The sequence below is a fragment of the Aythya ferina genome (genome assembly GCF_964211825.1).
Source record: "Aythya ferina genome assembly, chromosome: 6".
In the NCBI taxonomy this organism is placed as follows: domain Eukaryota; kingdom Metazoa; phylum Chordata; class Aves; order Anseriformes; family Anatidae; genus Aythya; species Aythya ferina.
The window spans coordinates 3,880,158-3,905,184 of NC_140303.1; the positions used below are offsets into that span (position 1 = coordinate 3,880,158).

The following is a 25,027-nucleotide window of genomic DNA, read 5'->3' on the forward strand; positions in this document are numbered from 1 at the left end:
CATGCTGACACTGCTAATTTAATTTGCTCTAGATGTTTTTTTTTCCAGCTTGTTATAGGAATGTAATGCTAACCTACCTCTCCAGGAGCACCATGAAAAATAATCATAAATATTTCCAAACACTTTCAGTGACACACACGTGTGCATGCACACACACACACAAGTCAAAACAAAATATAAAGGAGATTTCTCTTGATTTCTCTCAAGAAGTACCCTTAATTCATGGTAAACTTGCTTGCATATTTCAAAGGCAATGTTTTCCTAAACTGGGGAACTGTAAGGATAAAGTTTATGTTGGTTTAAGGGTGTTGGATTGAAAAGAACCTTATGGTACACATGTCTAACTCCTTGCAAGCAACCTTACTGTATGATTCTTGCTGTGTGATGCTGTAATTTGTGGTTTTACAAATTATTAGACTGCCTCTTCAAATGACTTGCATATTCTTTTTAGAAAGTTATTTAAGAAATATCAATCCTGTGATTTTTAGATACCACCTAATTTCCTTGAATCCGAGAGTAATTCTGGGTGGAAGGGATTTCTGAAGGTTAGTTGATATAGCTTGTAAAATGAGGTTTGTAGCCCAGAACAAATAGTTCTGTTATCCATGAACTTGAAGAAAACAAGCTTTCTGCAGATTTGTACCCTACATTTTCTGTTGTCCAGCAGGGTAAAAATGCCAACTGAAGCTTTTCCCGTGGTTGAGGTATTCAAAGCCTTTGACTTTCCTAGGTGCTCTGGCGTCTAGCATGGGTTGCACTACTGATTCAGTCTTTTCTCTGAAGTGCTCATGGTACATATAGTAGATTAACACTAGCTGTGTGTATGTCCAAGGGCCTAAGACTGAAAAGACCAAACTTTTTTTCTCGGCAGTAACATCATAGACAATGCAGCTGTATACGTGGCAGTGCCTTGTGCCCGCAGTCCCACTCCATCTGCAGGTTCTGCTGCTTCCTGGTCTTCAGCTTTGCTGCTCACCTCACCTCCTCTCTCTGCCTGTATTGCTTTTCTTTTGTATAGACCTTCTTGTCTCCTTGGTGAAAAATGCAATGGTGCTTAAAAGAGAATGATGGAGGAACAGATATTCTAATGGGTGCATGCAGACAGTACAAATATGTTCTTCTGGATTACCAGCCTAACTTCAAAAGGAGAAGGCAGAAAAAAAAAAAAAAAAAAGGAGAATTCGGTTTACTATACCTGTGTGTTTTCTCTGAACGTTTTTTGGACTGTTTCAAGTGTTCTAATTGTTTAATGAGTATAGTTTGACATCGTGCATCAGATCCTTCCGCTCTAACCCTGATGGCAGCAAAATGATTTAGATGAACATTCTTCTGCTGATGGGTTGTGCTTGGATGTTTTTTCAACGTGTTCGATGCAAACAGATTTTTATTCACTAGGAGATAAGAGTTAATAAACTTAATCTGCGTGTGTGTTCTTGCAGTGTATGTTGTTTGTAACATACTGGTATTCCATTGCTGCCTGCCTTTTTTTCAAGTTTTTCAAGTAGCAGCACAGGCAATAATAGCCACCTAAAGAGAAAAGCGAAGCAGTTCTGCCCATTTCTCCTTTGAATCCCAATAGCATTACACAACATCCTGATGAAGGCAGGGTACATTCTGCATCTTGTTTTTCATTGTGTTCCTAATGAGGAAAAGGGACTTCATCGTGTTCTTTTAGCCACTTTGTTCCAGCACCTCTCTGCCAAAATGTTATACACAGGCTGTAGGGTTTCTCTGGTCACAACACAAATGTAGGTGATATATCTTGCCTTTTTATGATTAAGTGAATGGAGAAAAACTCATAATGTGGGCTTTTACTAATTCTATTTTGTGTCAGTGGGGCAGCGCTGGAGTTCAATCTGAAGGAACTGTGTGGGGGTCATTCCCAACTAACTCAGCATGAGTCAAAATTAATCTTGTGTTGTATGTTCTACCTACTGATTGTCCTGTAATATCTGAACTATCATTACTCGTGGTACACAGCAGTACTTGCACCCAAGAGAAGGTTTGGAGGTTTGGAGGAGCAGGTTTGTGAATTATTATAAACACCTTGTTGTTACTGGAATCTGGCAGTGAACTAGGCTCCAAAGAGAACAGCAGCATCTTCCCTTTGTTTCACTTCTTCATTTGGAAAACAGTGTTTCATAAAAGATTAATCTGTTCATAAAATTAAGTTACATAAGAAGAAAAGCTTTGTTGTTGGACAAAAAATAAGAAGGTGTTTTCATGGAGGGGAAGCACAAAAATGCTCGCTGTAAGGCTCAAACAATAATATTCGCAGCCTGAGTAGAAGCTGAGAGAGCTAGCAACCCATTGCATTTTGTATAGGGCTCAGGAGAGAAATTAAATGAAACATGCACATCTAAGATTTGTGGCCCATGAACCAGTGGCAGTGCAAATAAATGTGGTGTCTAATGAATAAAGCTTCTACCCAGGTGTTTGGACTCATACCAGAAATGGCTTTCTAGCCACTGAAATGGAATCTGTTTGGAATTGATACAGGAGACGCAGTGCCAGGTCCCTCAACTAGTATAAATCATCCCAGCCCATTAAATGTCAGGGTTAGGTGGGTTTACATCAGCTCAAAGGTCTGATCCATAGCCATGTGGTTCAAACTGGAGACATGTGCTGTGAGGTTTTTCTAGGCTATATGAAAGCTGGCTACATGGAGCTTTGAGATCTTTCACTTCCTCCCTGTCAAGAAGGAGAAGGAGCAGAGTAACTGCCTCACGTACATGAAGCTCCTTATGATGACACATTCACGGATGTGTCAGAACTGTTCGGATAAATCCAAGCTCCATTATCATGCGTGCCTGTACCTCTCCCCCTCTTGGGCTTTGAGCTGGTGCTGAGGGCATAATGTTTGAGCTCAGTTCCCTACCACTTGTTCCCCCCCTCCCACACGAACTTGTGATCTGGGCAATGTTATCATGCCTCACTTTGTCAAGAGGCTCTGAGCTTCTTGGCAAGATGTTTATGCACTAGGGATGTGCATGCAATGTTGACAGCCATCTCCTATAAATTGCATGGTAGATGAGGAGAAGGACAAACCCCAGCATGCTTTGGAAAGGTTCCTGGTAAGCCCTGGCATGCAGATTTGGAAGCGAGACTGTCACACAGGTGGCAGGTTCTGGGCCATCCTTAGTACATAGGCAGCAGGGGGAAGGCACTGCCTGATTTGAACTTGCATTCAGGGCTTTTTCTTTTATGGCAGGCTAAAGAGTGAGAGAGTTGGAATGGCAGATTCCAAGTGACTTCGACTTAGCTCTGAGGAGATCTTGTCAAACCTCCTGTTTCTGTCACATAGGTGTTCCCCGGCTTTTAGGTTCACTTGCTGACATCTAGCTCTACTGTTTTGAGTCCCAATTTCATCTACTCTGTTACATATATTTGTGTGTGTGTGTTGATTTTTGGCTTATATTGTGTATCTCTCGGCATGTGGTGGTGGGTCATTCCTTTTATTTTCACATGCCTGTTGCTGTGTTTCATAGCAGGGGCTGGAAAGGCGCACATTATTGATGTTTTTAATAGGATAGGGAACAGTCTCCTTCATCTGTTGATCCTTCCAAATTTCAAAGACTTAGACTGCAGAATCTAGATTTATTGGAGACCTGTGGGTTTGGCAAATGTGCTGTATGGAGAATTATAACAGCAAGGATAAAGAGATGTTAACTTCCTTCCTGAAAGCCAACATCAGGTTGTTTATTTCTGATCTCAAAAGAACAGGGGCAATTTTAGATTTATTTCCTCTTTTGGCAGAAAAATTTGAGAGTGAAAGATCTCGAAGATTACAGCACAGCCATATTAAAGAAGAGTGGATTACAGAAAGTTTCCTCTCTGTTGATTTTATCTGTGATGTTGTGCGTTAGCACATCTACTTCAGCTTCACAGAATGACTCCAGCAGCCAGGCCTTCCTGTCAGGCCCAGGCCCTACGGGCAGAGGTCTGGGGCTAGGGCTGGGAAAAGTTTCTTATCTGGGCAATGTTTTAAGTGGGGATTTTGTGAGGTCTGTGGCTACTTGGAAGGTGTTAAGGGAAAACTTTAAAGGAGCTTGTCTTCCCAAGGAGGACTGGTACTGTGAAGGCCACCATACTCACTGGTTTCAGTGTTACCAGCTGTAGGCCTCTCACGTGTATAAAAGGGTATTAATTATCCTAACATTTTAGGCTGCTGTAGGAGTGCATTGAAACATGTTAAAGTGCATGATCCAGGGTAAAGAATTTCTGGGTGACACTGAGGAATTGTTACGGGATAGACTTGAAAATTTAAGGTTTTGATTCTTGGACACAGGTGATTTTAGGTACGTTAACAATCCAAGCCCTGAGTTTTCAGAGTTGGGTTTCTGTGTTGCTCAGGGCTTTCAAAGAGCTGTCCCCCAGGGTGTTGCAGGGCATTCAAGTCTGTGAAGTGTAGAGGACACCTTTGAAAATGTGAGCATTGCTCCCTGGTGGGTGCCTCCTGTTCTCTCCTTTAAAATGGCAGGTATTTTCAGGCCCTGAAGGTGTGCCTTGGTGCTGGTGAAGCTCTTTGATCATCCTTCAGCTGTTGCCTGCAAGATGCCGCTGGAAAACTAAAAGCTGAATGTTGGTGAAGCAAATAGGCAGTAAAGAGGGAAATATTTTGAAGCATCTCTTCAGAAAATGTGTGCCTTAGTACACAGGGAACAGTGGCTTCTGTAATAGGCAGCAGCTGAATTGTGCAGCTCTTTAAAAACATAAATCACAACTTTATTCAGCTGTCACGTTGAATTAGGTATGTAAGAGCAATTTTACTTTGTCATATAAAGAGCCCCAAACCACAAAGAGGTAAGGGAATACAGAAAACTGCTGAAGAAGAAAAGGCTGATAACACGCTGTGGATTATTTTATTTATACTGGTAGTGTTTTGCTTTTGTTGTTTTCCTTAGCTCTGTTCTTGGCAGCTACCTTCTTCAGCTTCTTGAAGGGTGAGTGGATCAGTGAAAGGCATGAATAACTTCTGAAGGAGACACTTCCCTAGGTTTTCTAATCATCTTTGTATTCTCTGATGCTCCTGGAGTTGGTGAATACTGAGGAATGACGTGACTTTGGTCACACTTTGCTACTCTGTGCATAAGCCTTTCTGATTTCCTACCACGTGCTTGTGGGATTTGGTGAATGTCCAGAAATAAGCCAAAAGAAAAATAAAGAAAACTTAGTTAAGAAAACAAGGATTAAAAAAAAAAAAAGGCAAGACAAATGCAAAATAAATTTGTAAATGTAAAAAAGAGGCATTTAGTGGCAATCATTAGGAATTCATCCAGGCATTTTGTATCCCTAAAATCCCTATAGGATCACATCAGTGTAACATAAGGTACCTTGGAGTCATCCTGGGTGGAGGGGGCGGTTGCCTTATGCAAATCTGGAGGCGTCTCAGGTAGCTTAGCCTCAGAGTGAGTACCAACATATTTCAATCATAATGGCCTTCTCAAGTAGGTAAAAGGAGGTAGCAACTTCCTTGCTTTATATATAGATTAAGTAGAAAACACATTGAAACTATTGCCGTCTGTACTACGGGGTGCTTCTCTAGAGGGCAGGTTATGCCACTGGGTACAAAGTTCTGAGGTGAGGTGTTGCCTCTGATTGTTGCAATAGCTATGAAAGTGGCTTTCTTTTTCTTGGAGCCAAAAAATTATATCCCAGCTTGTGGTAATCTGAAAGAACTTGTTTCTTCTCTGATTATCTAGCACAATTCCCAATAACCACGGTGATTCAGAGGCGAGTACCTTAATATTCCTGAGAAACAGCTTTCAGAAAGAGCTTCTGATCCAGAGTATTATTTATTAATTAAAAGATTTTATATGCACTTAAGTTGTGGTGCACAGTGGAGCTTAAGAATCCCTTTGTTCATAAAGTTCAAAGGCATGTCCAGGCTACGTCCATAATGTTTGTGCTTCTTTAAATTTTTTCTTCATGTGCCAGGCTTCTCAAACTAGCACTGCTGGCTGTAGGCCTAAGAGGTACAATGTTTTCAGGTTAAGCCCTTTTAAAATTCAAGAGTTTCTCCAGCTCCTTCCACTAGATGTCCTGTTTTGGGGTATCACTTCAGTGGATAGTTTAATATTTCTTTCAAACAAATCTGTCTCATTACAGAAATGTACAGGGTCCATTTCTTTTTTGTAGTCACCCAACACTGCAGTAGTTGTTAAATGTTCTTCCTTTATGCATTATTCTGGCAAGCTACCCTGAAACCATCCTCTTGCGCAGCTGTCTTTTGCCAGAGTGCCCATTAGCACTGAACAGTGGATGAGGCAAATGGGGAGTGCCCTTCATCTCCCTTCTGGTGCCTGCTGAGGAGCACCTGCAGGTGCAGAGGTGGGGAGGGAGGCACTTGTTTCCCCTGCAGCCGGCACGCTTCCCCATCGTGTTTTCTTGGTCACATCAAGATCTGCTCAACAGGGAAGCAGCATTTTAACAGACATCCTGTATCTGTTAATCCTATAAATACACACCCATAGGCGCACAAGTACATGCGTACATACATAAGTCCCTACTACAAATCCTGCTTCTGCTGGACGAGGCTGCTCCTGCTAATACTGAGATTCGATAAGTTCCCTTCTTTCTGAATTGTGCGCCTGTGCCTGTCCGCCCAGGAGATGGAACTGCATTTCTAAGGGTAACGAAGTGCCAGAAGAGTCAGCAGAGCCACGAGGAGAGCCGTAAATCCGCTTCGGCTGCTGTTACTAGGAAACCAGTTGGGCAATGCTCTTTGTGTCGCACCCAAGGCATGGATGTAACCTCTGCTTGTTTACTTGCAGGCGCTCGCGTTAATGCCAAGGACAACATGTGGCTGACTCCTCTCCACCGAGCAGTTGCTTCACGGAGTGAAGTGAGTAAGATTTGAGTACTCTGCTTTTGCACATAAACTCTAGTTTTAGGAAAAAAGCAAATCACTGAAAGCCACAGTAGGCAGCACAGTGACAAACGGGGAGAACATTTGTTGTGTGGAGGGCCTTCAGCATTGCAGGCAGAGTCCAGCTTTTACCAGTTAATTATAGTTGCTTTTGAGCCTTTGATTTTCCCCCTGTGGGATGCTTTACGTTACTGTAGCAAGTTGTCCTGAGCAACCATCAGCTGGACTGAGTGACCCTGGCTGAAGTGGAGTAGAGTCACTGTGGTCTTCAGGGTCATCATCATCAAGTGGTAAAATAAGGAGGAATAAACCCATACGGATGTGTTCATGCTGTGTACATGTATGTGCCAGGAGGGGAGTGGATGTGTGTGTGTGTGATCCTACATGTATTACTGCACAGTTCATTTTGGTTAATTGCATTTCAAGGCATCCGTTAGCTTTTCTGTTAATTCACTCGATTCATGCATAAAGGAGGTATGCCCATATTTTTGTACTTGACAGCTAGAAATCTTCTGGCATCACGTTGTGCTTTCTCCATTGCTATTTCAAGAAGCAGCAACAGTAACTAACTGGAATGCAGCTCAGGCATGACTTTGTTTTCAACTGTACCACTATTTTGGCTGTCCACTTGGGACCTTCTTCTATACTTCTGTCCTCTTAATACCTCGTTAACAGCAAGCCCAACTGCAGGCTGATTTGGCTGCTGGGGGCAAGGGGAGGGGATGTAGGAGAGACAGAGGGTGGCTGTTTTCCAGAGACTGATGGACTTGAATCACCTCTGTAACAGTCCCAGTGCCTGCCAAGCCTGGAGGCAGGAATCCTGGGCTCGCTTCTCAACTCAGGCATTGTTTGGCTACTGGCTGAGCTTCCCAGCTGCTGGCAGCTACCGAAACCCGCTGAAAGGAATATCTGATAGGATATGAATGCTGTAATGAGACAAAATACAAAAAGCCATGTTGGAAAACAAAGGTCAGACTTCAGCCTTAAAAAACAACTACACTCTTTCTGATTCGGGAATTGCAGTATTTGGTTCCTTTTTTTGGATGTGTCAGAGTACATGATTTTTATTTTTAATCACAGTTCTAACTGAAAATGCACGTCTTCTTATGGGTTTGTCTTTTACTCTTTGGCTGCTGACAGCCAGGTTTAAGATGAGAAGCTCTTCTCTTGTGCTGGCAGTTCTGGTACCCCAGTGAGGCAGCAGGGAAAGGTGTGTGGTGTGAAAGAGTTAAGAGATTTCACTCCGATAACATGGGTTAGCTGTAAAGACTGAAAACAGAGGCTTACGCTATAGCTGCGGACTGGATGCACGTATAGAAATGATGCTAAGAAAAAGGTCTAGCTCATGCTCTCAAAACCAATAAAATTTAAATTTCCCCATAAAGATTTTAATACTCTCTTTGTTAGTCTGATAGAGCAGCAGATCTGCAGATGTAAGCAAAAATGCATACACACTTAAAAAAAATAAAATAAATATGTAACTATTATTAGCTTTGATTTTCAGTCCTTATTGGTTACTTTTAAAAATTCTCCCTTAACTTTTTCCTTCCTTCATTAATAGTCAAATTGCATGATTTTTCCTGATGACTTCATTTCACAGCTGGATATATCCCCAGTGAATTATATTTAAATGACTTTGAAAATAGTGGGCCTGTAGCTTAAAAAAAGAAAATCCTGTTGTGACATGAACAATATATCATTCTTGGTGTTTGAAGAGATGCAAACTGAGCTAACTGAACAAATCTGTTAGGTGACAGTTCGTGGAGTGGCTGTAGAAAACGTAGAAATTGATTGAGAACAATTGAGAACAAAAAACTAAAACTCCTAGTAATGGGATGTATTGTTGATACAGACTGCAGGCACTCTCTGCGGCCTTTCTAGATACAAAAGTGCTTTTTAAATGTACACATGATGTATTTGTTATTTATTAATAAAATGTTGGCTGGACTTACCAGAAAACTTTTCAGTTTATGGAAAAAGAATAAGGTAGTATGTAGGGCTACAGCTCTGCCACTGCCCAGCTGTGAGCTGTAATTAGCAGGCGAGGCTACTTGAATGCTATTGTGTCCCTGAGGTTCCTTTGTATTTTGTTGGTTTGTGGGGGGAAAAAAAAAGAAGAGAAGAAGCAATGTAACTTAGAGAGAGACTTTTTAAATCTGGCTTGCTTAATGGAAGTTCCATGAGTGGGAGCAGAAAAGAGCTGATGGTAAATTCTCAAGTGAGACAGGCCCTCAAGAGAGAAGAATACGTTTTCTCACTGGGAAATATTCACTTTTAACCAACAAAATTAACCTTAAAAGATGTTGTTTGGTCTCAGGCTGACAGAATGGATGTTGCAGTGAAGACCCTTGGCCTGTGCTCAGCCCTTGGGGAGGGAAGGAATGCTAATGGCAACTGGGGACACACACCAGTGTCAACCCTTGCCTGTGATTCTCATGTTTTTGCAAAGCTAAAATTTTGTTTTTAGACATATATATTTTTTTCATTTTTCCTGTTTATAAATAAAACGTAGAGCAATTTGCTGTGATTTCATTGTCCAAAATGACATGCTCTTCATTTTGTAAATAATGTGTAAGAGGGTGCTCAGATAAGTCCATTCATTTCTTAAGGTACAATAGCACAGTTAGGACAACTGAGGTATTGAAGGTTAATCAACCAAACAAGTTGGGCTGTCTGCATAGGCAGCTTTGTATATCATAAAATCTAATTTGGGAATTTTGATTGCAAGCACACTGCTCTGCATGACAGCAAAGGTGATGCACAGTCTGACATTTGAATGAGCCGTACCGTTTCAGTAACCTGAGAGGTCGTTTAGGTGAATGTTGTTCTCTTTCCCTCCTCCTGGCCATGCCTGGGATGCGTAAGTAAAATGCATACATAACAGCCCTGAGCTGTCAAGAATATGTGCTCTGTATTTATTCAAACTGCTTGTTTATAGCTCTTAAGTGCTCCCGTTGCAGGAAGCAGTGCAAGTACTGATTAAGCACTCAGCCGATGTCAATGCTCGGGACAAGAACTGGCAGACCCCGTTGCACGTGGCTGCTGCAAACAAGGCAGTGAAGTGCGCAGAAGTCATCATTCCCATGCTGAGCAGCGTCAACGTCTCCGACCGAGGTGGGCGGACAGCATTGCACCATGCAGCTCTGAATGGCCACATTGAGGTGAGTTGGTTAATAGCAAAATTGATCTTTGATTACTTATTCATTTTTTCCTCTTTCAAATGTTTGTCCACTATGGCTGGGTCTGGACTGAGTCTCATATCCCTGACACCTGTGATTGCTGTCATTCAGCTGCTTCCCAAACTGCGTGCCAAGTTACCTATCTACAGAAGTAAGAGTGGCAGGAAAGCATGTCTGCAGAGCTGGCATGCAAGTGAACTGTGCATGCAAACTTGAGGAGCTGGCTGTGCCACCAGCCCTGGCAATTCAAGTGTGTCCTGGGCTATTTTGTGCTTAACTGCTTGAGAAAATAAGAGAAGAATGGAAAGAAGGAAAAACTGCTAGATTCATTTCATACTGAAGAAAAGTTCAGCTGTGTGGATCCAGTCTGATTTTCTAATTAGTCTTCTAGAAAATGTGCTTTTTTTTTTTTTTTTTTTTTTGAGATCATCCGTGCTGCTTCTCCTTACCTTATGCAAGTAAACCCTCCTTCTATTTATTATTACAGTTTCTATACAAAAAACACATAGTTTTGTAAATAATGACTCTTCATAAATGGTTTTGATAGTCTTTAAATCTGTGTGGAAGGATTCTTTCCGCACCTGAAGTTCATCTAGAATAAAATGTCTTCAACTGGAACAGTAGAAATCCGTCAACAAAAGTTGATCAGTTGACACTGTAATTAAAAGAAGGAAAGGGAAAAGTAGTTCCTGTAAAATAATGATAGTGTTTGGCCTTTAAACTACTGCTTTGGCCTTTTTCCAACTATTAATGGAAAAAGATAGTAATGCTTGAATCTAACAGTCATAATATAAAGTTCCTGATATTTTGAGTAGAGTATATCAGAAATTATAATCGAAATTATGCTGTTATTAGATGATCTCTGTACTGATGGAAAAGCACTGTACAAGAGAAAAGCAAGTATGCAGCTCTGTAATTTATGATTTCAGAATGTTTTGCTGGAGAAGAAACTAGTTGAATGACATTCGGTTTTCTTTTTTTTTTTTTAACCTGATTTTTTTTATTTCTAAACATTGGATGATTGATAATAGGGAAAAAAGCTTTTCACTTCTTAGCCATACTGCCTAGAATTTCAGTATCTCATACAAAACAGCTTGATTTTATGATCCCAACTTTATCACTAGAATGCTTTGTTATAAGCTATTGAGTGTCTGATCCACAGGGTTTGTTTACTTGCTCTCATTACTACTAGATGGTGAACTTGCTGTTAGCCAAGGGGGCAAACATCAATGCTTTCGATAAAAAGGACAGAAGAGCTCTTCACTGGGCAGCGTATATGGGTAAGGCTCAGGTTGTTGTTTCTTGTTCTAATTTCCTGTTGACAAACTGTCAGCGTGTTTTACAATGGACAAGACACAGACCTGTCTGTGGAAGGTGGGAGATGTATTCACCCTGTTCAGAGAGTGGGTTGACTGATTTAAATACACAGTGCTCACTTAGCTGTGGTTTTTGTTCTTTTAATGACTGGAAAACTAATTCAGTAAAGTGAACTTTGACCCATCTGATGAAGGGGAATGTGGGTTGCATGCATTTCTTGACCAGGTCTGGAGCTATAATTAAGAATATTATGAAAGTGTTTTTTTTTTTTTTTTTTTTTCTTTGTAAAACTCTGGGAACAGTGTGAAACATCAGTGAAAGGGCCAGTGCATTGGCAAAAAAGAAGTAATTTGTGGATAGTGAGGCTGGTATACCTGTTAAAACTCTTTTTCATTTTTTTGAAGGTCACCTGGAAGTTGTTGCCTTACTGATTAATCATGGTGCAGAGGTGACTTGTAAAGACAAGAAGGGTTACACCCCACTTCATGCAGCTGCATCCAATGGGCAGATTAATGTTGTGAAACACCTCCTTAACCTGGGGGTAGAGGTATGTGGTAATGTGCTTCTTATGACTTCCATATTTGGAGATACCCTTTTCCTCTTTCTTATGGATGCTGCTACATCAGCAGAATTTCTAAAGAAAATTGTTCCTGTTTTTTGGACCATGAAAAGCACCTGGTGCTATGTATAGTTTATTGGTGTAGGAACCAGAAAACATTCTGGAAGATAAAACGTGTGGTATGGACAGTAAACTCCAGGCTACCTTGCTGAAGGAAAAAAAAAAATAATCAGGAAGTATATGTTGTTCCTGTAGAGAAAGATGGAGTAATTAAGTCTCCCTTGGCTTGGCATTCCCTTTGATATGATGAAGTTGTTCACAACACATACATGGAGTACTTTCCAAAACAGCAGTTTAGGCTGTGTAAGTTTAGGATGTGCATTTCCTGTCTAGCTGATGGAGGGAAGGAAAAAGATCACTTTCATTCCAGAAAAGGTTTTTATTTCAGGGCACAGACTTCTCTTAGTCTAATATTGCCAACTCAGTGGTCTAAAGCAACAGTGAAATGACCAGAAGAGTCTGTGCTGGTTGATTAAAGATAACAAATAAAGACATTGCATTTATCAGCTTTATAGCCAGCTGACTTGACCTACCAAAAAGGTGTCAGGACTCTGTTTTTACAGGCTGTTGACTGTGAAGTTGAAGAGGAATAGGTGTTTCTGTTATCAGCAATACCATGCAAATAATTACCTTCAACTTCCATATTTTTTGTCACTGGAGATATGAGCTTTGAGATGCCTGTATTTTGTGGAAGGGTATTCACAGCATCCATGAGTCTTTTGTGCAACCTGTCTTGCCATATTTTACAGAACAGTGCTTGAATTCCAAGCCAGTCATCAAGAAGTAATGTAATCTTAATTACATCTTCGTAATACTGAGCTGCTGAAAGCAGTTTCTTATTGAAGTGTAAATGGCTGTGCAATTCCTCCTTCCCTTCACTATGACACTTTCACTCCCTTCCCAAAAGGAATCTCTGGAAAGAGATCTTAAACCTGATTCTACTCACAAAAACTCAACAGAAGGTGTTTTTGTGTATTTTTTTTTTTTAAGTTTCTGAGCTTTTTCTTTATCCTACTTTCTCACTTATATATAAAAGCTTTCCAGTCATTAGGACTTTTATCATCATCATCATTACATAGTCCTGCTATCAGCTTTAAGCTTCAGGCTGGCTTTTAGAAATTGCCAGTAGGATAAGACATTAATGATAATGAAAGTAAAGCACTTTAAATTAAGCTCTCTGGGAGCGTATTTTTATCAATGAAATTTGTTGGTGAGAAATATGCCCTATGGTAGTTTAAGCCTCCAGCTATTTCCATTTGCAGAGTGTGATGCGTTATGTAAAACAATAAGCTGATGTCTGTATTTCTGTGTCTTTTTGTCTTAGATTGATGAAATGAACATTTATGGAAATACTGCACTTCACATTGCCTGTTACAATGGTCAGGATTCTGTTGTTAATGAGCTGATTGACTATGGTGCTAATGTAAATCAGCCTAATAATAACGGATTCACTCCCTTGCATTTTGCTGCTGCCTCCACTCATGGAGCACTGTGTCTTGAACTGCTAGTGAATAATGGGGCAGATGTTAACATTCAGGTAAAACTTGCATTTCAGCTCTTTGATTTTGCTTTATCCTGTTTTCCTTACGTTACGAGGCTGTGAACTGTAGTAACAAGTACAGCAAGGCTTTAAATCCTTGATAGAAGTAGAGTGATGCTTAGAATGCTGATCATTAAGCTGTTTGAATGAGGTTAACTTCCAGCAGAGGAGCTCTCAGTGCCTTGATAGATGTAACGGCAGCCTTAAACTCTGGGCCAGCCACTCCTCATAAACCACTACTAGAATTTAGTCCCTGAAGCTCTGTGAAACTGTTGACAGAGGCAATGGTGGTATGTCCAGGAACTATTCCTTTCTGGTGTTTTCCCTCCACCTGCAATATGGGTTTCATTAAACCTGTTTCTAACAAGTTTCTTTTGACTTTCCCGGGGAAGTAAGACCTTGAGAATATTTGTTACATATTTTAGAGGCCTGAGTTTAAAAAGCATGATTCTGCTTAGGTTATCTGAATTCTCTTGATAAAAGAGCAAGTGATACATCTTGGTGAACCTCAAAGGGACTTGCTAGAAAACTAAAATCTCTGAGTTCCTATAAGACTATGGCTACTTTAAACTGTGTATATTCTAGTTTCTCATCTGTAAAACTGGTCTTCTAGCATTTAACACCTCTGTCAGGTCCCTTGAGATGAGCGGACAGTCAGTGCACTATTTAAACTCAGAATTATTGAAATGAAATTAGGAATTGTGCTCAGCAATAAATGTGAAACTCCTATGCCAATAAATGTGAGTAGTGACGCAGGTACCTTCCCCTGTTATTTTCTCAGCTCCTCAGCTTTCCCAAGCTCGTTTTGTTTTCTCTAGATTCCAAAACATTTATCTCAACTCATTGTACCTTTCCTTGCATGTGTCTTCCCTGTTTTCTAATTGTACCTCAGCCCATTTCTGCTTATTGCTGCAGAACTGTTTTACTTATATGCTTATACTTTTTCATCACATACAGATTCAGTCCTATAGTCTTCAGAAGTCAGTGGAGGTTTTATCTGAAGAAAAGCTGTACGATGTTGAGCTGAGAAACTTCAAGTTGTTACCCCTACTTTACATGCTGAATGGTTGTTTTTACATTTTGTCTGTTAGAGTAAGGATGGGAAGAGCCCGCTGCACATGACAGCTGTCCATGGGAGGTTCACGCGGTCACAGACCCTCATTCAGAATGGTGAGTTTTGGTGCCTGTTCAATACCTCTCCAAAAGTGTAGGCATTTTAGAGGTTGCAGTTTTCAGTTCTGACCCAGACTGCCAAAGGACTGTTCTGAGAGGTGTTCAACTCTCCGTCAAATTCTGACTTGGAGCTGTATCGACATCTCTCATTCCACGGTGTCATAACAAGTGAAGATTTTGCTTCTTAACAAAATCCCATGTTCCTCCAGCTGACAGTGGTCTGTTGTGATTCTTAACCTGAAAACAAGAGTTCAAAGCTGTGGCATTCTATCTGATGACAGAAAGACACAACAAACTTTCCAAAATGCTTTAAAGAGTAAGAAAACTAAAAGTTTCTAACTGTCCTCCCCTGCGAGCTGTGGTGTTCACAGAGTTCACACTATTTTCTCTGTCCTATCACTCAGCAGCTGTACTTCCCTCACCTCCTTTAGTTCTGTATCTTGCTCCTGTCTTCACTGTGTGAACACTTATTTATTCACTAAGCGATGAATAAATATTCTGGAGGGTGGACCAGCGCCACCCTGTTTTTTCTAGCATAGCCAGGAACAGATTTCAGGATTCTGGATTACCTGTCAAATTCATTAAGTATCTCTTTTGTCCAAGCATATAACATATTATTGTTGGAGATCTGGCAGAGACCTGTTTCTGACTGACAGAGGTGGCTAGTACTGATTGTTTACTTATGCTTCCTAGCTTTGGCTGTTATACTAGACAGGACAGTCTGGGTTTTCTGTTTCTTCTCTCTTCTCTCTTCTCTCTTCTCTTCACTACAATTCCAAACTTGGAACCTAATCTAACTGCTGTATCCCTTGATAGAGATACTCTGTGTGAGATGTTTAAGAAGTCTGAAAAGTTAGGCTGTAAATGCAAGGGTGCTTACGTGTACAGAAGACTGTGTTTTAAACAGAAGCCTTCAGTAGGTCATGCTTCCTTCAGGTTGTCATACAACTTACTGCCATATCTATTCCTGGATAAATAAAATAGTAATAAAAAAATGAGTTTGGGCAAGCTGAAAGAAAGTGCAGTTTAGTGTTGTTTAGAGTTGTTTAGTGAAAGATGCTCTCTGATGTAATGGTTGTTGTTTGCTTTGTGTTGGATCTGTGTGTGAAAAGATTGGCAGTTCTTCATCTGTCCTTCAGCCGCTCTACTCTTCTTCAAGTTACTTTGTTTTTGATTTTCTTTCTTTGTTCGTCGCCCCTCTAATTTTAGTTTTGTACACACGTCTGATTGCGAGTGAATCTATGCCTTGTTGCCATGGGATATTGCAGAAGAGAGAAATGTCAATGATTTAAACAAATGCAACTTTATCCTATAGTACTTAGTGAACTGGGTAAAAACATCTCAATTTCTGGCTGCTGTTTCTGAGGAGTTTTGGAGGAAGTTGGCTTACCTTAAAATTATAAAATTGCAAGCATGATACCCATCCTTAAAAATGGGCAAAAAGGGAAGCTGGAAAACTTTATATATGTCAGCCAAAAATTCTGAAAGGAATGAATAAACAGACTTTTTGAGTACTTAAGGAGGGTGTAGGCAATATCTGCTATAGCTTCCACAAGAGTGAAGTATGCTGAAACATAGTTCTCATCTACAGGAGGGCAATGGGCTTTGTGAATATAGCACAGTCCTCTGACTTTTCTGTGGGCAGGTAATGATCATGGAGACCTCCCTCTATGGATGGAGACTCCACCCCAGGGAAGGAATCTGTTATGGCATTTCACTGAACTTTATTTACAATTATAAAATTTTGTATAGTTCTTTAGTAGGACTTTTTTTCTTTTTTTTCTATGGCCTGTTATCTCCTGTGTGTGGTGGAAATGCAGTAAATATTACCGTATCCTCATTTTAGCAAGACTTTTAAATACTTTCCTGAAGTATTATCACAGCAAACAAGTGGAGTATAGTCTAGATGAAAATATTACTGTGTGGGTGTGTAACTGGTTGAAAAACTAAGACATTAATAATAAATGTAAAGTGTAATGAAGAGAATTTTGAGTTTCTCTCCAGTGTCTAGTACTATTTGGTATTTTCATTATCAGCTTGAATGGTGGAATAGAAAATGTGCTTTTAGTGTTTGGAGAAAGCATGAAGTTGGGAGAGACTTTTAGTTTGGCAGAAGGTGGAGTGAGAATTGAAAATGATCCTGTACAGCTGGAGGAAGAAGTTATAATGCAAGTGAAGCAAAGGAGAGATAGCACATACAGGCAGGAATATCAGTTACACAAATACAGAATGGCAGCAGCCAGGTGAGTGGCATTTCCTCAAGAACTGATCTGGGGTTTATAGTGGATCAGAAGCTGAACACAAGTCAAGTCAACAATGTCTTGGTGTTGCCAGCTTAAAAAAAAAAAAAAAGAGAGAGAGTATAAAAAAAAACACCACCACCACCAACAAAAAATGTGCAACATACAGGAGTATATAGGTATATAGCACAGCCAGAAGGCATAAAGTGATTAATCCTTTGCTCAGCTCAGAATTGGTAGGCATCAGCTGTAGTACGGTTTTTGGCTTTTGACATTTTCCTTCCAGAAGGATGTGGGCCAGCTGTAGAAAACTGGGGGAAGGATGAGAATGGTTGGAGTGCAGCAAACCTGATCTGCAAGGAGAGACTGAAAAAATGAGGGTTGCTTGGTCCAAAAAGGAAAACAAGGACTTGATAGGAATCTTTGCATGGGCCAAAAGCTGCAGTAGAGAAGAGATAAAACACGAGATGACAGGCTTAAACTGCAACAGGAAATGTTCTGTTTAAGCCCTGTGTAGTAATTTCTGATGATTAAATATAGGGCAAGAAAATGTTGAAACAGGTTGTGCGGAGTTCTGTGGAGTGTCAGTCTACTGAGGTCTCACAGGTTGGTTAGGCAGATGTTGGTCAGCAAGATCACAAAGAATAACCTGAACTGCTGACTAGACCTCCTGAAGTCCCTTCTTACCCTTTTGTATCCCATGGAGAAATCCATGAGTTCTTAAACACAACAGGACAAATGCAGCCTCCACCTCAGGATGGGGGCTGATGTTCTGCTAGGTAGAGCTGAGCAGATGTACCAAGGAAAAGGTGATTGTGCTGTTCCCTGTCAGCTGCTCTCAGCCCCTGTTAAACACAGAGCAGTCTATTTTTGTTGTAAGACACGGAAAAGGCACACAAAACAATTGTAGTTTGCAATGTGTTCCTTTTGGTCTTTTTAAATGATCTGTTTAACATTGACGCCTTATAGGTAAGGTTCAGTGGCAATGTGTTAACAAATCATGATGCAATTTCAGCAGTTTATTCTTTTACTTTAATAGGAGGCATGCGTTTGTACCTTTAGGTGAGCAGCAAGTCTGAATCATGTTCTTTGCCCTTTGTATGTCATCCTATGTTCCCCGCCACTGAAGTTAGGGAGGTGAAAGCACTTCAGGCAGACCACGTGCAGTGCCAGTGGCTGCCTGGGCCACATGTGCCAGTTCTTGGTCTATGAAGTTCAGTCGCCTGGTTATGCTTCATTCACTAGGGAGAAATATCGTTTGTGGTCTCTAGTCCACACTTAATCTTTTGGTGTTAAACTGTATGAAAATGTCTTTTGCAGGAGGGGAAATCGACTGTGTTGATAAGGACGGTAACACTCCTCTGCACGTGGCTGCAAGATATGGACATGAGCTTTTGATTAACACCCTCATAACCAGTGGAGCTGATACTGCCAAGTAGGTGGCTGAGATGGAGCTGCTTCCAAAGGTTGAGTGTTATGTCCAGTGCCAGGAACCACAGTTACTCCTCAGTTCCTGAAGTATGGAGGCTAAAATGGATAAACGTATTTGTACTACACTTCAATGGGTGACAAGGGACTGAAGTATGAATGGTGGTGCAGGTGGAAGGGAAGGAAGCCCTGCTAAGCTCTTATTGTGCACAGTTATGTGGTTTCAGGTAGTGCCAGTACTGCTTTTTCTTGAAGCTTTGATGTGGCACATGGACATAAAACGTACATGAAGTATGTATGTATAAAGTGTATCTTGATCACAGGTATTCCAGCAGGAATGTAGCAAAGAGTTTGTATAGGAAACATCATTGAAGGCACTTGAGTTTTTTTTCGAAAGGGAACTGTACGCATATTCCCTAGAATTTAAGTTAATCTAATTTAGCCTACACCATGACTATTCTGTTATTTCATAACTTTTGATATGCCATAGGATAATCAATAGAATTGCAGTATTGCAAAGCAGATGTTACTAAGCCTGATCTCAGTATAACTGTAGAGCTTGCCTTGATTTTGCATGGTTTCTGATAGCCAGATGGCTGAAATAATAGAACTGATTTTATTTGATTCGTGGGGCTTTTTTGAATAGAGGGGTAATGACTTGAAATTGGACACAAATTTCTAAATGTTGTTAGTGTTTTCTGCTTCAGTTCAGCTATTTTTTTTTCCCTTTTCTCTTCTTTTTTTCTTCTTTTTTTTTTTCTCTCTTGTACTTGTGTCAAGACTGTACCCACAACAGACAGTTATTATAGTCCCAAACATTGGGAGGTGCTTGATTTTTAAGAGTTGAGTATTCATAATTTATGTTCAGGTTCTTGTAGTCCATCAAAAAGAAAACAGCAAACCTGAAGGTAAACAAAGGGGTTTAAAAACAGAGTAATATCATGCCATAAGAGATACCTATACTGTGTGTTTTTAGCAGATTCTGATTACATAAATATGTTTTCAGCTATTAGCTGCACATCTCCAAAATAAAATTTAAGAGTCTTCCACCTAGAATGCACTGTAGAAATGAATAACTCCTCTTGACTTACCTTCTTAGAAAAATCTGATTGCAGATGTAATTGTGCTGGTTTTAGTTTTGAAAATACTTGCAGCTCTTTCTGTTTGCTTGCTTGAGCATGTTAAAGGAAGTGACACTTTTGCCTACGTTCATATATCAAATATGACTGTCACCATGCAATCGCAGAAGGTGGAACAGATCTTCAGTTGTCATGGGTAATGAATTTCCACAGGCTTCAGCTAATGTTACTGGATTCTGTTAACATAGCCAATGTGAAGATCTTGGTGTCTAAATAGATGTGCATTTTTGCTCGCTCTTTTGACAGTACAGTATGTCTCAGTATGTCTGCCTCTTTTTTTGAAGCTTCAGGGTAAAATGAGGTGCTACGGGATAGCCCCTCTTGGACTCAAGGTCATCCAGTTAGAAATTTCTATTTTGCACTTGGGTGACTTGAATATTGATCAAATAAATTACATCTACCAGCACCAGAAATAAGTGAAATTCGATAACCAGAGATACCAGGCAGACCCAAGTGATGCTGTTGTGCTCAACGAGAGGAGTGAGGAGCGTTGAAACACTGGAAATGGGCTTTTATATGTATTGCGTGTGAATAGCTCTGGCTGAGCTCCCCAAACTGGTTTTGAAAGAGAGAATTCAACGTGTTAGCAACAACTGCAAACAGCTCAGTCAGTCTTTGAGGCAACTGCATTTTAAGGAGAGAGTGTGTAAGTGATGGGAGGAACCCGTGTGAACAGTGTTGTAGAAGTGTGACTGGCTAGCAGATGTGCAGAGTGTATTTTGATGGAAACTAGCCAAAACATGTGCTGGGTGGAAATCTGGACCTAAAAGAAGAAAAATATTGCTTGAGATAGCTAGATGGAGGAGGAGATGGAGGGAAATGGGTGTAGAAGCAATGTCAATACGGAATGTCCAATGTTTGCTTAAATAAATGAGTCCACAGCTAAAACAATGCAACCTGCTTATACAGATGCAGCAGCTTGATGAAGCTTGTGCTGCTTTCTTTTAAAGAACAGACTGACAGATCGTCTTTTAAGAGATTTAATCCATCATGTAGAAAATGGTGCTGGCAAAAGAATATTTGTGCAGCACCTCAGGTCACTCTTTAATGTAGTGAAGCAGCAAGGAAGACAAATGTAATGTGAAGAAAGAGGAAGGATGGGCCTGTGGATTCTGGAAGGAATGAGGTTGTTTAATGCAACCCCAAATTTGTTAAATGCACATGTATAAAATTTTGAAGAGAATAAGATATGCTTATAAATATCCAAACACTTATTTGTCTAAAGCATGATAAACAATTATGATTTATGGTGAATCTTGCAGGAAAAAAAAAAAGTTCCTTTGCCTTTGTTCTGGATCTAAAATCCTCTTCCATGAGGTGATCACTCTCATTCATCTGTCAGTTGTTTTACAGAGAAGAATCCATCTGCTGTTGTTCAAGAGTTTGTCATTTTTCAAAAACATATTGGCTGGAGCAGTCAGGAGATAATAATCTTGTTGAGATAGTTGGTTACACGGGCTCTGTGTTTATATGCACTTGGAGGACTGCTTAATGGTATTTCTAGAATAACAAGATGGTAATCACAAATCAGTGCTCAATGACAGAAGCCAAGATATCCAAACCCAGAAGTCTTCTAAAGCATGTGGCATGGTTAGGGTCTGAACTGGGACGATTTGCTGATGTTAATAAAAGCTGCTGAGTGAACTATGTGGTTGCCTGATACAGATTTAGCATAAAGATAGGTGTCTACTTTTTTTGTTTTGTTTTTGTAACCCAGTATGTCTGCTCAGAGGAGTTTATAGTGTAGTTGAAAAGGAGGGTTATGTATTGGGGGGGGGAGTGAAAGAGCATGTGATGACAGTAGCTGGAGCAAACAGGATTAGATGATTAGTTATTAGAATGTGGGAGGAAAACCCTAGGTGTCATGGCACCCTAAAGGAAAATGTGAAAAAGAATCATTGGTTATACTATCCCCAGGGGAGAGGGAAGAATGGGAGGCTTTGAAAACCCAAGCAAGAGTCATCTAAGGGACGTTTACTGCAGCAAAAATGGATTTCAGAAATAATACTAAAAAGCTTTTGGTGTTTACTTTTACCCCTCAGAATGGCCACTGTGGTATGTTTAGCTGATGCAGAAATACGTGCATCCCATGCTGGGAGATTGATTCTTAGCAGTGTCTCCTCCCTTGCTTTCTCCTTTACCTTAGCTTTCATCTCCCGTTTTTAGAAACCTTCCTACCACATTCTGTTCAAAGCATAATGCCAAGATTTTTCTGTATCAGAATATTTTTAACTCCTGAGAAGGATGGTAAGGAAATAGAGATAAAATTATCAAGGCAGGAAGAATTTTCCTTAAAAAGGATCAAACATGCTGCCTTCATGGAAGGACCTTTTCATGTGCTGTGTTTGTACGCCACCTGTATTGTTACATGACCTCATCTAATGAGGCTGTTGTGCCTTTCAGGTGTGGGATCCACAACATGTTCCCTCTACACCTAGCAGCCCTGAATGCTCACTCAGACTGCTGCAGGAAATTGTTGTCATCGGGTAAGTAAACCAAGGCAAGCGGCATCTGTGGAGCTCAGTAGTGTGCGTCTGTGCTGCTTACAGCCCCTTTATACCCATTGTTGTGAATTGTTCAAATGAAATACTTCCTGTGCTGCTGTCTAGTGTGGTGTATGGCTTTCCTAACAGCATGCTGGTAATTCCTTGCATCCTGTATTGTTCATGCCCAAAGCCCTTTTCTCCTGGTAGGCAAAGAGAGTTTATATTAATTCACTTGGAAGAGGGAGAAAATTTAGGATGCTTTTCCAAATTTTAGGCATGCAAGACACCATTTTTTCCCCTCTCCTCAAAGAAGTAATAGACAAAATTATCTCCTTATTAAGCCCACACTTGCACAGGTATTTGTATCTGTATCTTAGTTACAGCTAAAGTATGTTTCTGAATTTGGCCAAAGGCTGGCCAAAGTTCTGCACACGCAGGAGGGGAAATTAGTGAAGGTGTAGTTTATGGAGAGCAGTCCCAGCATCCTTACCAGAGCCCAAAGCAAAAGCAGCAGGAGTCTGCTGACACAACCTTTTCAAAAGAGGCAGTAATAAGCAAAATCCTAAATATTTTTTTTCTAGGCAAGAGTTTTTGTGAGTTTAAAAAACAAACAAAGAAACAAACAAAAACCCAATTAAAAAAAAAAAAAGAAACAAAAACCAACCAAGAAACACACAAAAAAACTAACAAGGATCATTTCTTTTTCCTAGAAAAGTATTTCATTACTCAACACACAAAATCTCCTATAACTACTTTTTTCCATAAGCTTGAATCACCTAAAGTATAAAAAAGTGTGAAAAATGATAATTCCCTACCACATTACCGTAAACCTAGGTATCTGTTGGTCTTGACCATCAGATCAGGAAGGGAAAGAAAGCTCTGGGTGACCACTGACAGGCTTGTAGTTTGGCCTTCTGCATCTTCATGACAATCCCTGCATGCTCCTGGAAGCCTCTTTCAAAAAACTAAACCTAAACCCACACACAATAGAAATTACCCTATTTCATGCTCAGGCTGACTCTGTAGCTTTTCTCATCTCTTCATGTTTTCCGTCTCCATGTCCTGCTGTCATAGTTATCTCAATAAGTATCTAACTCCTGAATGCCTGTCATGTGGTTTTAAATAGGGATGTGGTGCAGAGCTGGATGCAGAACTAAATTCTTGTTGACTTCACAGCTCTTTTTATAGAGCTGCCAAAATGGAGCAGCGGCTCACTGTTTCCGTGACAACCTCTTTCTGACTGTAGTTGCTTGCGTTCTGTTTTTTCTAACTAACTGATTTTTCTGTCTCTGCAATGTTTCTTGTGGTTTAACTAGGACAAAAGTATAGCATAGTGTCCTTGTTTAGTAATGAGCACGTGCTGTCTGCAGGCTTTGAAATAGACACCCCTGATAGTTTTGGAAGAACATGCCTCCACGCTGCCGCTGCAGGAGGGTGAGTAGTTGTGACTGTAGCTGTTACAAGTTATTTTGTGCTTTCATCGCAGATTTGGTGCAAGCCAGTTTGTCTGTGCAATCCACAGATGTCAAATTCTGGTCACTTGAGGTTGTATTTTGCCACTGCTCTCATGCACGCATTGCTTGCAAAGCAAAGGAGGTGGTCTGAAAGGACTCCTCTAAAACAGACAGCTGGGTTGTGACTGAAGCACAAGTTTCAGATGTAGGGTAAACCTTCCTTTTTGTGCCCCTGTGAAGACTGCTTCAGCTTTGGGTTGGAGTGCTGTGTACTCACCCAGATTGGTTTATTGCCATAAGAGTTGCTGAGGGCCAGTAGTGAGCAGAAAAGTGTCAGTTCCTAAAGCAAAGCAGAAGAAGGGGAAGGAGCTGTGGCTCCTGGGATGCTGCTGGCAGGGCAGTTATTCCCAGCCTCCTCCGCTGGACTGTATTCTTGCCTCAAAACACAACAGTGTCCTTGAGGCAGCAACCCTGGAGTCCAAATGCAGCTCTCCCTTCCAATTTTCAGGTACAAGTTCAGAAGTTCCTAAAACAACAACACAAAAATCACCAAATCAGAAAGCCAAAGTCTTTCAGAATGATGCATTCCTGATGAGTGCTGGGAGCATGACATGAAAACAAATTAAAACTGAAATACCTCAATTTATGTTGTAAATGTAGCATCCAGTTAGTTTAAATGCTTCCAAATAATTGTCAGTGGAGCTCTGTGAAGTTAACCTAGCAAAAGGATAAAACATTTGGCAAGCATTGAGTTTTGACTCTTCTTTGGAGGACTATGGCTCAGAAAACAGCTGAAATGGAGCCTTGGCTAGAACCCAGTCTGCATTCTCTATGATTTTAGCAAGCAGAAATGGTCATCCATGGTGAATACTGGGTGATCTTTCAGGAAGTTGCTTTTCTTCTTGGTGAATCAAAATAGATATATCACAAAATTCCCGTAATTACAGACACCTAATGAAATTGATCTGAATGCCGTTTTTATAATTCTTACGGTATTTTTCTTGTTGATACTTGCCTCCTGTTATTAATAGAGGAGGTATGATTGTTGCTTGGATTGAAATTATTATAGTACGCTTCAGATGCTACCTCTTCAATAAGGCTGCACTCCAAAAGAATAATAAAAACAACCTGGAAGTCCAAAAGAGAACGAAAGAGAGGCTTCATAAGAAGCAAAAGTAGTTTATGAAAATAGTCATATTTTTCCAGTGGTTTACTACAGTTGTCATCACTAACAAGTATTTTTATTTTTAGTATGTTGTGGTGAGTGTTTTGAAGTTAGCAGTTTAGAGTAGGGCTGAACATACGCCAACATACCGCATCCCACCATTTTTTCCCTGGAGCTGGAGCTATGCAAAAAGCATTTATTTTTTTTTTCCCCTGACACATGCCTGTTTCTCCCATTACACTAATGGGAGTTGTATGGGTATGTAGAAAACAACATACTTCAAAGGTCTGCTCATCTGGTTGTGAACAGAAATGATTTATTGCCCCTGTTAATGATAAAGAAGTCTTGGAAAGTGCTATGCTTCTTTACGTCACTTTCTGGCTTGGGGTCGTACATTTATTCTCCTAAATTACAAAATG

The 25,027-nt window shown here is 40.4% G+C and overlaps 1 protein-coding gene across 10 annotated transcripts in view; it reads left to right on the forward strand.

The window, feature by feature from the left end:
- The window catches only part of ANKRD44 (ankyrin repeat domain 44), a 144,715-nt gene that overhangs the window by 76,310 nt on the left and 43,378 nt on the right, over positions 1-25,027 (forward strand). For 6 of the 10 annotated variants that reach the window (XM_084523518.1, XM_084523516.1, XM_084523521.1 and 3 more), the window contains exons 4-12: positions 6,774-6,844; positions 9,829-10,029; positions 11,240-11,327; positions 11,769-11,911; positions 13,308-13,520; positions 14,615-14,693; positions 18,257-18,371; positions 21,907-21,989; positions 23,306-23,423. In XM_084523518.1, the coding sequence (XP_084379644.1) occupies positions 6,774-6,844; positions 9,829-10,029; positions 11,240-11,327; positions 11,769-11,911; positions 13,308-13,520; positions 14,615-14,693; positions 18,257-18,371; positions 21,907-21,989; positions 23,306-23,423 (1,111 nt within the window). The remainder of the gene's footprint in view (positions 1-6,773; positions 6,845-9,828; positions 10,030-11,239; positions 11,328-11,768; positions 11,912-13,307; positions 13,521-14,614; positions 14,694-18,256; positions 18,372-21,906; positions 21,990-23,305; positions 23,424-25,027) is intronic. The other 4 variants (XM_084523522.1, XM_084523523.1, XM_084523524.1 and 1 more) reach the window with 1 other exon arrangement.